Genomic DNA, 12,662 nt, shown 5'->3' with positions numbered 1-12,662 from the left:
GCGGCGGGGCGGGCCAGGCGTTACAGGTGCTTGAGGGAAGCGCGGCCGGCGGGCCCGGGGCGGAGGAGGAGCGCTCCGCTTCACTCCCCTTCACTGCCCCGCCACACAAAGGACCTCTGGCTGCCTCCCCCGGGAACACGCACGGAGCGGGGGGTGCCGGTGCCGGGCAGAGGAGCGGGGCCCTGACAAAAGGCAGCCCCTCTTCCCCCCCCACCTCTCCCAGCTGCGGGCGGGGCCCTGCGGCACCTCCCCCGCGCTGCCAGCCATCCCGCCGGCCCCGGAGGGAGGCGCTGCCCTGCTCGTCCGGGCGAGCTGCTGAGCGCCAGCGGCAGCGGCCACCTGGTCCTCCGGGCAGGGCGCCGAGGTGAGTGGAGGCGGGCGCCTCGTGGCCCGCGGGCAGCACCCAGTGCACTGCACAGCCAGCCCGCCCGGCCTCCGTTCACCCCTGGAGAGCGCCACCATCTTGCCGGGGGCAGCGCTCCCCCGCGGGCAGAGGGTGAGGGAGCCCCCGGGCGGGAGGGTAGCCGGCCGGGCCGCGCCAGCCGGGTGAGGGGCGTGCGTGTGGGGACGCGCCCCGTGCTGCCGGCGGCCGGGCTCTCCTCAGCGGGCACCGGAGGTGGGACTTCACCGCTGGTCACCGGGACTCCACGGTGGGGGTTTTGTCGGGGGAGGGTGTTTCTCTTTCTTTCTATGTTTTTTGCCCCCCTCCCCTCAGTTTCGGTGGCGATAGGTCCGGGCTAGAGGAGGAAGCGAAACAAAGGCAAGCACGGTAACCTGCCTGAAAACGAACGAATAAATAAAGAAATGTGGTTGGCGCCACGGGATGCCCTCGTTTCCCTGGTGTGGGGCGGCTGGGGCTGCCCTGCCGCAGCCCGCCCTGCCCCGCGGTGGCCCGAGGAGGGCTTGTGCTGTTGGTTTTGTAGTAGATGAATTAAGTACCTTGGAATTGGAGAAACAAAGCGGTCCCCTGGTATGAAGATGTTTGAGATATGGGGGTTTGGTGACTGGTGTTACCTGCAATGATCACACGGACTGTAAAATAGCATGTTTCTTCCGCTTGTGGTGTTGATTTATTTTTTGTATTTCTCTGGGGCTGGACTATCAAAATGAATTAGCCAGCTGTGTTGTCTGTAGATTTGTTGGGCTTTGCTTTTGTGATTGTTTGGTTTGCTGTTTCTTTTTTGGTTTTGTGGTGTTTTTTTTTTCTTCTGTTTCTTTTTGTATCTACAAAAGGAAGGAGACTTAAGTGTTTGTAATCCAAAAGCCAGAAAGACTTGTTTAAAGATATTTTTAGCTGAAAACCTTGAAAAACAAACTTTATCTTAATAGACTTGGCAATAGATTTGCTATTGCAAACCCATTATTTAATTTTTAAAGCCAATCTGACTTAGTGATTTCAGAATGGCTGAGAATGTGAATAATAAAGGCTCAGAAAGCAAATAAACCCCCAAATTTATTTTTTGAAAAGATCTCCTCTTTATAACAATCTTCAAATGCTTTTTGGAGTTTATTAGTACTCATACAGCCTTTCTGGCTTGGAGGGTGGAACAAAATAATTTTCAGTAGCAGGGTCTCTATTTATTAAATGTACTTACCCAGTGCAAGTTTGGTTAGCATATTGAAAAATAAAGAATACCATTCTAAACAAAAGTACACATCGTATCATGTAAGTCAGAGGGGAAATGCAAAAAATTTGATTTGGACCCCAATTCAAGAAGGTGCTAGAGCATGTGTGTAATAAAGGCACAGTCATAGGGTAGAGGATAGAGCACTCTTTTAGCGCTTGTTGATGTTGGATGTCAGTTCTTGTGCTTTGGGCTTGGCTGTTACCACACAACCCTCTTTTCTCTCCTTATCCCTTCTGTGGGGAAGTCTCAGTCACATCCACGTGATTTTTTTTTTTTCTTCCTGTTGAACTTTGAAATTCTTTTGTTTCAGATGGCTTCCAGAAGTGATATGCTTCACTGATTCAGGACTGGACTATACAAAAGTAATTACAGAAGTTGTGTGGAAAGGCTTTTTGTTTTTTCCGTTACAAAGATGTCTGTAAAACCAGCCTTGAAGGCAGCCACCAGTGTGCACTGTTGAGGCTTTGCAGGGGCTTCAAAACAGATACCAGGTTTAACCATCTTAACATGTACACCTACTTGAAACTTTTAATGCAGCGCTCCTTTCAAGATGAAAGTTTTTGTCAGTTGCTATTTCTAACAAAATTACCCTGCTGGGTAAATCTATAACAACTTCATTAGGAAGTATTCAGCATGGTTACTTAACAGAAAATTAAATCCGAAATAGATCAGAAGAGAACTTCACTCTTCTTTCCTAAAGGATCTTCTTTACCTTGCACTTCCGTTCCACAGATTCTGCAGGCACAGGACATTGGCAGTGCTCTGCATCTCTGTAGACAGGCAGTAGGGAAGGTTTCTCGAGCCTTAGGAGACCTCAGCCATGCCTTCTTTCCTGGGTGTGTTACGGTAGAAGGCTGAACACTAAAGCTATGAGTTTTGGAGTTTTTTTAATGGATAATTGCAAAATGCTTTTGATCTGTGACAAGCTGGGCTCGGGAGGGAGGAGGAAAAGAAGGGGCTTGTGGAGTAGATGTTCTGTGAGCCCTTTGAAACTGGACACCTATTATATGTTTGTCAGCAAGTCGGTGGGATGAAGTGACCCAAGTGATCTCTTGGAGACCTGTGTCCTCTAAGCTGAGGAAAGCATGTACTCCTGTTATATGGTCACTGAACAAAGACATTGTCCTAGGAGCTTTCTCCAGAGGAAGGTCTTTGACATTCTCAGCTCTGATTTCAAGAGAAGCTGGTAATATTCTAATGCTTTTTTCCATGATAAATAAGTTAAAAATAAACAGAGCATGCCATGTATGTAGCATATATTTTCAATTCAATGGAATCAGTCTAGGAGGTAGGATTTGTGTGCTTGGCTGCGGGTACCTCTGAGTTAAACAAATGGTGTTTGCATAGTGTCTCATGCTTGTTGCAGTGTCTTGTGTTTGTCACAACTTTGCACATGCAAGAATAACGTATTGGTGAGATGGGAGTTTGGGTTTATCGTGAGAACAACTTGAATAAGGGGAGATTTATCAGCCCCTTAAAATAAAGGGTCAAGCATGTGACCACCTCATTCTCCACAGAATGCTGCGTAGCACTGTCAGCTTCTACTGTGTTTCATTTAAAAATGAAACCTAGCTTGTCATTCTATGGGGTCTTGAGAAAAATCTTTGAAATGTAATCCGAGTGGAAACAGATACAGACTGCGAAGAGTTTTAAAGAGATGTAAACTGCCCTCCATGCCATTTTAGAGGATACCACGTTTGGGCCAGTATGATTATTTGATTTCTCATGGATGGAAGGAGAAATGAGTGGGGAAAAAACTTTGGCATGAGGGGGCTGGAGGAGAAGAAATTTATATATCTAATTCTAAAAGCTCAGTTTTCAGGAATGTAGGTGGTTTGGTGGGAGTTTTAAAGACTAAGAAAATTATGCTTTTGCTAATAATGATCTCTAGGCAACTTAGAATTCTATAATGGGCTTTTCTCACATTTATATTAACATTCCTCAGACTCTGATTTTCTTTGGTTATATTCACTGAAAATAGGGAAGGTCTTTCACCCACCATTAGGCATGAAGGTTGCACAAAACAGACAGCAAGCCGCTTTACAAATCCAATACCAGATTAAAATTGAGGGCCTCTGTTTTTTCCTGTTGTGGATCCGAAGTAGAAATACTGCATGTGTAAGGTCCAAATTTCTGAAGGACTTGGGATGCAGCTCAGGTTAGGGCGCCTGCAGTTGGTGGGGGAGGAGGAAGACCTTCCGGCTTTGTCCAGACCTCACTTTGTACCTGCAAGAAGCTGTTCCCTTACCCTCGTGCTCTGCTCTGACGGCCTGTGCACTGAGCCTATAGCTCTGAAAAGGGCGAGAGAATTCGACTGTGTACTTGAAGCTTTTCCTGTGCCTATGTGCGGAGTGGTGTAAGCAGGCAGTAGGGAAGGTTGCTTGAGTCTTGAGAGAACTCAGCAACCCTTTGTGATGTGCATATGTTTACCTTTTTATTCTTTTTGTTAGGTGTCTTCAAATATGGTGCACAATTCTGGGTTAACTAACAAAAGATAAACTTTTCTTGTGTAGTGGAAGGAGGAAGGAAGACAGCTGAGGGACTTCATTTGAACTTGTAAGTGTTCCTCAAAAGAGAAGTGGCTATCTATAAGATGAAAAGTTGAAGAAATAAGAAAACATTTCTCTTACGAAACACATTTGATTTTTCTTGCCTTTGGAAAGGCCTCCGTTTAGCTCTTGCTGAATAGTCTTGTGATTTCTTTGAAATTGGTATTTCCTACTTAGGTCTGATGATTTCTAATGCTTTATGAAAGACTTTTATTTAAAAAATGAGAACATTTATCTTGAAGGACTACTTAGTACTCAAGTTAAATGTTGATAACAGTAAAGCTCCAAATGAGAAAAAAAAAATTAGTCTTTAAATTGATTTTTCATTTAATATGTGTAAGGGTGTTCTACATGCCCTAGAGAGAGAGAGATGAGAATGTTTGGTGCTTTGTTGCTTCTGTGTGTCCCCCCCACCCCCACTTTCTGAACAAAATGTGGAAGGACTGGGGGAGGGGCAAGACTAGAAATACAATATCTCCACAGGCAGACCTTGAGTAGTTTAATAGGCTTTACTAAAATCCTAAAGTGTTTTATTGTTTTTATTACATGACTCATTCTTTGTGGCGCTCTATCGGTAATGTATACCAAAGTGGGACTTTTGCCATACAAATTAAGGTTCATCCACAACTGCCTTGGGCACTCTTTGAGTTGTGTGAGGGGCCGAGGAGCCTCAGGAGATGTGCATCTCTTTTAGTCCAGTGAATGCTGAAGGCACATGAGTGAAGTAGGTTTTTAACTTAGACCTCTCAGTTTAATGTCTGAAGTTAGGTGGGAAGAACTTGGGCTGTAACGTATGTGTATCTTATGAATTTTGCACTTTCCTGGTGTATTGTGCACAGGAAGAATGACTGACCAGTATTGCAAAGCATAAAAATTGGAGAGAATGCTGCAGCCCAGATACATGAACTTAAAATAAGATTTTCATCAGAACAATATTGATGGGTTTAAATACAATTCAGTGTACTTTAATCCATTCTAAAATAAAGAAATGTTAATTAGTACTATGCAGACATTGGTGTCCAGTTCAGTCTAGTTCTCCTGCAGATACCTGTGAGGTACACAGATGAGCTCTTGCATCATCAGCTGGACTCTACTATTTCTATTGATATGAGTGTACTAAGCTCAGTGAATTACTATGTTCAAGCCTGCTTGTTCAGGCCAGATGACATGTCAAACAGTTTCTCTTAAAGAGCATCGGAATAAAGTGTCATCGTGTTTATGGAAAAGAAGGGTGTGAAAACTTAGTAGGTGCTAAATTAGAACCAGTTTTCCCCATGTAAATCCATTTTTCTCCCCTAGTGACTTAAATAGAGCAACGATGAAAGCATGGTAGAACACTGCAGTGATTAAATGCCAAGGGAGGTAGTTCACAGGGTAATCCGAAAATATCAGACAAATGGTCTTAGAAGTGAGATACATTTAAATGTTTGTGTTATACGTGGCCAGAAATAATGCCCTGCCTACAAAAACTAGTGAAATAGCTGAAGAAATTGCACTGTGTGGTAGCAAGGGAGATCCAGTAACAGTGTATCGACTCAGAACAACAGAACGCTAGCAGTCCGGTTTAACTGCCATGGTGAAGTGGTAGCAGAGTATGGATTTAAGTTTCTGAGATAACCAGATGCCTGACATAATCTGGTTATATTTGAAGATAATTATTAACTACTCCCTTTGCAGTCCTGTTCTTGAATTAAAGGGGGATTTTTGGATGGGAAACTGAAGGAAATTCAGTGAAGTGTATGTGTGCAAACTGATTGAACTAGAAGGACTCTTGCTTTCAGAAACTCCTCTTCTGTCTGAATTTCATAAGCAATAGTTCAGAAAGCATTTACACCTTCATTCAGAAGTAGCATGGAGTGCTACATAATAATATTACATATTACTTCGTAATATTGCATATTAATGCATTATTGGGTCTGTATGTAATTACAGTTTCAAAGCGAAGATCTCATCCATTTAGCGTGCTGCCAGACCTTGCAGATGGAGTGTGCAGGGCACCTAATTTATATCAGAATAGATGGCAGCTATTTGTAGTAAATAGGGGAATGGTGACCCCTATCTGATGTTCCCTCTGGAAGCGACTGGCATCACAGGGAGAGAACAGAGCTTTTACATGGGGACTGTGAATTCACGGTGACCTGTTGTACCTACTGTGTTCTTGGAGACTTTCCTTCCTTCCCAACCTAGAGCACAGGCCAAAGCTGTAATGTACCTGTGCCTGTTTCCATACAATGGTAGGGAATTACCACGTTCATCAGGTGTACTTTGCCAAGTCCCACGTGTTCCTGTATGCTTTGCTGTATCCCCATTAGAATTATATTTTGATAAACCTCACTGAGCTGAGAAGAAGATCTTTATCTGAGTTTGCATAAGATGTAGCTTAATAATTGGTGTCAGGGAGCAGCAAGAACAGGGCTGCTGCACAAGAGGGGCTGAGGGTGGCCCCAGCACAGGCTCACCAACCATGGCACTGCGCACAGAGGCTGAACACCACAACTGGACGCTGGTAACAGGCTCTACCAGCTGCCCCTCACCTGGCAAGCAATGAACACTGTCCCTCCAGGGTGTCCGGTTAGAAGTGAAAGGATCCAGAGCCAGGACTCAAAGCAGGGCTGTGACATGGAAGGACATGGAGCTGTTGGACCGAGTCCAGAGGAGGGCTGTAAAGATGATCGGAGGGCTGGAGCACCTCTCCTGTGAGGACAGGCTGAGAGAGTTGGGGTTGTTCAGCCTGGAGAAGAGAAGGCTCCAGGGAGACCTTATGGCAGCCTTCCAGTACCTGAAGGGAGCCTACAGGAGAGGGACTGTTTACAAGGGCATGTAGTGACAGGACAAGGGGTAATGGCTTTAAACTGAAAGAGGGTAGATTTAGATTAGATATAAGGAAAAAATTCTTCACTGTGAGGGTGGTGAGGCACTAGAACAGGTTCCCCAGAGAGGTTGTGGATGCCCCATCCCTGGAAGTGTTCAAGGCCAGGCTGGATGGGGCTTTGGGCAACCTGGTCTAATGGAGGGTGTCCCTGCCCATGGCAGGGGGGTTGGAACTAGATGATCTTTGCATTCCTTCCAACCCAAACCATTCTATGATTCTATGACATGGGCCTGCCCAGGGGACGGGGCTGTAGGCAGGCATGCTGATGGCATAGCTTAAGCAGGGACTGAAGGCCTCAGGCTAAACTTCTGGACCCACGGGTAGAGGTCCTGACTGAGGTTAGTCAGGTCTTCAGGCCCTGACAAATGGATCCAAATTCTGCCCATCCTTTTCCTTGGGTATTTCACCAACTTTGATGTCTGCAATCTGGTTTAAAACAAAACCAGAAAAACCCAAACCCACAAGCAGTATTAGGTTTAGCATGCAAAACTGATATGCAGGAGCAGTTGTTTAGACGTGTAAATGTCAAATGGAGATTTCATTCTTGGGGTTTTTTTCTTAGTACATCACCCTAGTTTGGGTCTTTTGAAATAATAAGAAAAACTACTTGTGTTTGCAGTATCATTGCAGTGATCTAAGTGGACGTATATCTGTCAGGGATGCTGTGTCTATTTGGAACACTTTACATTGAATCTTAAGACAAAAGAATAAGTTTGGGTTTTTTTGTTTTTGTTTCCCCTTATTTTTAATATGTTTTCCTTCTTATAGGCAATCTTGGTCAAGTCATTTTTGTGAATGTCTCTGTGAGCTGCCTCTCTTCGTGAAAGTATGAAAAACATACATAGTGATTATGTCACGGCCCTCCCATATTTTTTTCCCCCCAAATTCTTGGCCCTCTGAGTCCCTGAGCTGTTGGCCTAAAAATGAAGTTCACATTACTGCTCTTAAAATCCAAATAAAGATGATGAGTGGGTCAGAAAACTAATTAATTAAAGTAGGATTAAGGTCATAAATGGGTGTCTCTAACTGCATGTTCAGATACAATTATTTCTGGTTATCTTCAGGAGTTTTCATTCCTTAAGGAAAGGCAATAAATTAAAAAATTATTCCTAGAGTAATTTGCTGACTACTGAAGAGCTGCTTTTCAGTTTACCTTACATAGGGGAAAAACTACTGCAAGTTTCAGGGATTTTTGTCTCTGCCCCATTTCTTGGGGTGAAAAGCAGAAGTTCTGGACAGGAAAAGTTCAAACTTTGCTAAGTGGCTTTAACAAGAAAAATCTATTTATTTAATTTCTCAAGTGTAAGGGTAATTGAAAGAACCTCCCCTGCTCCCACAGAACTAAAAAACCAAACATCGACTGCTATGAAATGCTTCGTTCATTAAAACCCCAGTGCATGTGCTGTTTAGGTGCCTGCGTGTGCATGTTTGCATCTGTCATTGCACGCCGCTTGTCAAACAGTTGCGGAGGCAGATGCAGCTTAAAAGTAGGTACTATGTACTACATACATTATTTACAAGCAGCTTATGCTTTAGTACAGCCATAACTGTTCACCGCTACCTGTGCGATGAGGATGTGTGCACCGAACCTGTCAGGTTCAGCATCTATAGAAAGAGTTGAGCAATTTGCTGTTAATTCAGTTACCCGTCCTTTGGCAAAATGTTGCAAAGCCTGAAAAGTTTGGGAACAGGCAAAGAGAGAATTGAGGAAACTGGCTGAAAATAAAATAAAATTACTATCTTTAAACTGGGAAAAAGATGCACCTTGCAGTAATATTTGGAGTGTTTTATCTGGAAATCTCTTCTGTTGAAGTAGTAATGTGATGAGTGACAGAGCAAGTACTTAATCCTTCATAGGTGATTCCTGGGACATCTGGTAACTAATGTGAGCTTGGTTATTTTTGTCTGTTTGCTTTTAAACAGATAACCTTTTTATATCAATCCTTTTTTATGGTGTTTATGTTCTTCAGGTCTATAAAACTGTCACCTTTAAATGTAATGCAGAGAATCTCTACATGTATTGTTAATATTAGTGGTCTGGAGTGATGTTTTTACTCCATCTAATCTGGAAAGAGAGATATGCTAGTAGCACTTGAATGTGATACTTGTAGGATAAATGGAGATTGTGTATCTCTTCCTCATCTAAAAATCATTAAATTTACCTGGAGAAATGCACATCTTCCCTGCTGGGGCTTGATGTTTTCCAGATAGACTTGGAAAAGCTTGTTCAGGTCCCTTGTGCTTGGAGGTTCAGGCCATTTTTTGTTGCCCCAATGCCCTCTGGAATGCCCACAGGAACAAACCCGTCTCTGGATGTGGTGTAATTTCCTGAAGAAATGACATCTTGCTAGCACTTTGCAGAATTCCCACATACTGTTTAGCAACTGTAAGTATTTGGAAAGCTCAAGCTGCTTCCCTATGTAGAAGAAATCTTTTACAGTTAATGGTGATTTAGTGGTAATTTCAAGAAGGGGGTGATTTTTGTTTATGAAAGAGTAAAACCGCTGTAGTTCTCTGGCATTTATATATGTAAATTGAGAAATCTGCAGGTGTTTAAGCATATGCTCGCTCTTACCTGTAAGCACAAAATAAGCCTGATCATTAGCTCTGTCTAGGCTAAGGGAACCATTACCCCTTTCTTACGCTCAGGAAGAGAACAGCCCTGAAGGACGTGGGTGCTGTGTCAGAAACCAAAGCATCTCTCTGCTTCCTACCATGTTTCCAGTGTTAGTTTCCTTCTGTTAATCTGTTTATGAAAATTTCAAACTGTAATTTCAGCCCCCCGTGTCATGGGAATAATGATTTCCCCTCCCCTCTTTTATTCGTGCAGTATTTCACTTTTTGACAGCCCATGTTCTAGGGTGTTCTTTCACCTAGTTAAATTGGATTTTGGAGCTACATTTCAGATAAATATTGACTTGTTATGCTGAAAATGCAAAGTGATATTGATATTTTTTGCCTTATACAGTTGGTACTAAGATTACATGTAATTTCATATTTGTATATTGTTTGGGGTTTTTTTGTGATTAGCTCTCTGACTTCCAATATAAGCATTTTGAGAAACTACAGGGTACTCTTGAGGTTTTTATTTGGGGTACAATACCATGCATGGCTATTATGAAATGCATATGATACCATAAATGTCTGTTATAAACTGCATGGTTTTTTTAAATAAAATCAAAGATACAGTAATCTGTATGTAACTGTCAATCTTAACATTATTTAGGCCTTTTCTTTCAAGTAGCTAGGTTTTTTTCCTTCTTGCTGAAAATGATTTTCTGTTTGTTTTGAAATTCCAGAAATCAACTTAACAGCATTTTCATGTCTGACTACTGGTATTGGAGGCTGATCCCGTGCAAAGAAACTGGAAGCTGTAACTGTTTCTCAACAGCCAACCAGTCTAATGAAGCGAAAGAAGAAGATACAAGCCATCAGGTTGTGGTGTCAGATATCATGCAGCTTGTGCGAGATAAGCAGGAGGTGCCAGAGAGCACAGCAGGTGAGAAATATATAGTATATTTTGAAAAGTGTCCAGCTGGCTGCCAAGCCGTGTTAAGAGGAGGGCTGATGGCTTTAAGAATTATTGCTAGTGATGAGACACCAATGCTAAGAGAGTGCAGCAAGGAGCCCAAATAAAGGAATAGCTGAGTACTCACTTAGAGGAGGGTGATGTCACCACAAAAAAAAAAGTTTAGTAGCAGCCAATGAAGACTGAAGACCTTTACTTGGGAGGACTGATGCTTCATATAAGAAATTAAAACAAGTCCATAAATTAATTGATTAGCAAAAAATACTCATCCCGGAGAAACCTGACCTACCTTCATACAGTTTTAAAATCATACTCTAGAGAGACTGCTGAGAAGCAAGCACAAAATACCTCTCCACCTTATCACGTTGCTTTTGTTGCCGTGGTCCGTAAGCAGAAAACTGTAGTGAGTGCTAGTTTAGTGTTACGGGGATTAAGAATAGTTTTTTTTCCCAGTACTATCTGCTCTTATATTTACTCATGCAGGAGGATGTTGCATTCATATATGAACTATGTGACCTTTGCCATGGTAGTAGAGCAGATGGACTATAATTCTATAATGTGATTAGCTGTTGCATCTGATAACAATTGGTCTTTATTAACACATCTTCATTTCATTTTGTTAAATTTTTAAAGTGTCCTCGGTAATTAAAAAATATCTACACATATTCATGCAAACCTCTCTAAGCTGGAAAGATGATCCAAAACCAAAAAAGTAAAATTTGCTAATGCAGCTTTGCATTTAATATACAATTACAAAGCAGAATATGACTCCTTTGTAATAAAAGAAAAGCAGCTCATTCTTTCAGCCTGAATGAGCTAATGATGTTGGTGCTACTACAGAATGATTCATATTCTGCTGTGGCTTAACAGGAAGTAGTTATTAAGAGTTATTATTTGTGTATTAGTGAGATCTCAGCCAGAATACAAGATTTGTTTTGAGGGCAACGAAGGAAGATGCAAAAAAATCCTGCAGAAATTCCAGAGGAGGATGTGAGGATTGGTTAGAGATTTACAAAATACAACTTCTGTGGAAATAAGGAGAGTGTATCTAGACTACAAGAGAAAACATAAGGGAGAGCACGTATATTCTGACTTTCTAGTGGAGATCTTTGTAAGTTATGGAAGAAGGTGGACATTTGGTTGGTTTAATTTTCTTGTTGTCCATATCTAATAGAATAAGAAAAGAAAATGTGAACTTGATTTCTTCAGATTTAGACCTAATTGCAGGGATTGTTAAACAGACTACTTAAAGAGCTTGCACAGTCTCTAGCCTGTTCTTAATGAAATCTCCCGTGAAAGAAACCACTACTGGAGGTGAGTTAGGTGTGCTTGATTCCAGCTCAGTGTTTTAAGCTAGACTAAGAAATTTCAAGACGACTTTTTAGTACAGTGCTTCTGTGGTGGAAGAAGAAACAAGTCCTGGGAAGGCAGGCCTGGAATATGAAGTCAGAGGAGGGGTAGTTCTGTCTTGGGTCATCTGGAGGGATTTAAATAGGAAATTGCTACTCTTCCTCCCCAGAAATTCAGGGGAGAGTTGTGTTAGGTTCTGACTAAGGTGTGTGTGTGTGTTCTCTGATGTAACAGGGAATCAATTGTTGACTGGTTGATCTACAATGGACGCTCAGTAAGCTGCACAGATCAGAATGAAAGCAGTGAAGGCAAACTGGGAATTGAGTGTATATACATAGTCCATAGGCATGGGACTGCCTATAATAACCTGCACATACTTGGCTATGCTTGTTTCCCCTTTCAGCTGTGACTGCTGTCCTTCTTCACTGAAGTCCATGTGAAAGGAGCATGAGATTTAGTGAAAGAAGTTCTGGACTAAGTTTCCTGGCCTGAGATATTTTTCACTGATGATTACATCCTTGCCTGGCTTGACAGCTGAATTGCAAGCTGTTAATCAAAACTGAAAAGCATTTCATAATACTCTTTATGCCTGGAAAATGTGGGACGTAGTTTTCAGAAAAATGTATGTTTGTTTTCTTTTGACTTGAAGAAGAGAGCAGTGTGTATGTAGACTGAGAAAGGTGCTTTCCCACATCTAGGTTTGAGAAACTGAGTTGCAGTTAATTTTCTGGTAA

At 42.3% G+C, this 12,662-nt stretch overlaps 1 protein-coding gene across 9 annotated transcripts in view; it reads left to right on the top strand.

The window, feature by feature from the left end:
• Positions 1–252: 252 nt before the first annotated feature.
• The window catches only part of MCF2L (MCF.2 cell line derived transforming sequence like), a 164,624-nt gene continuing 152,214 nt past the window's right edge, over positions 253–12,662 (top strand). For 2 of the 9 annotated variants that reach the window (XM_054830712.1, XM_054830702.1), the window contains exons 1-2: positions 253–364; positions 10,349–10,548. In XM_054830712.1, coding sequence (XP_054686687.1) covers positions 10,371–10,548 — 178 coding nt within the window. In that variant the 5' untranslated portion in view covers positions 253–364; positions 10,349–10,370. The remainder of the gene's footprint in view (positions 365–10,348; positions 10,549–12,662) is intronic. The other 7 variants (XR_008577755.1, XR_008577754.1, XR_008577757.1 and 4 more) reach the window with 6 other exon arrangements.

Source organism: Grus americana, chromosome 1, assembly GCF_028858705.1.
Source record: "Grus americana isolate bGruAme1 chromosome 1, bGruAme1.mat, whole genome shotgun sequence".
NCBI lineage: Eukaryota > Metazoa > Chordata > Aves > Gruiformes > Gruidae > Grus > Grus americana.
This window is presented reverse-complemented; position numbering and strand designations above follow the sequence as displayed.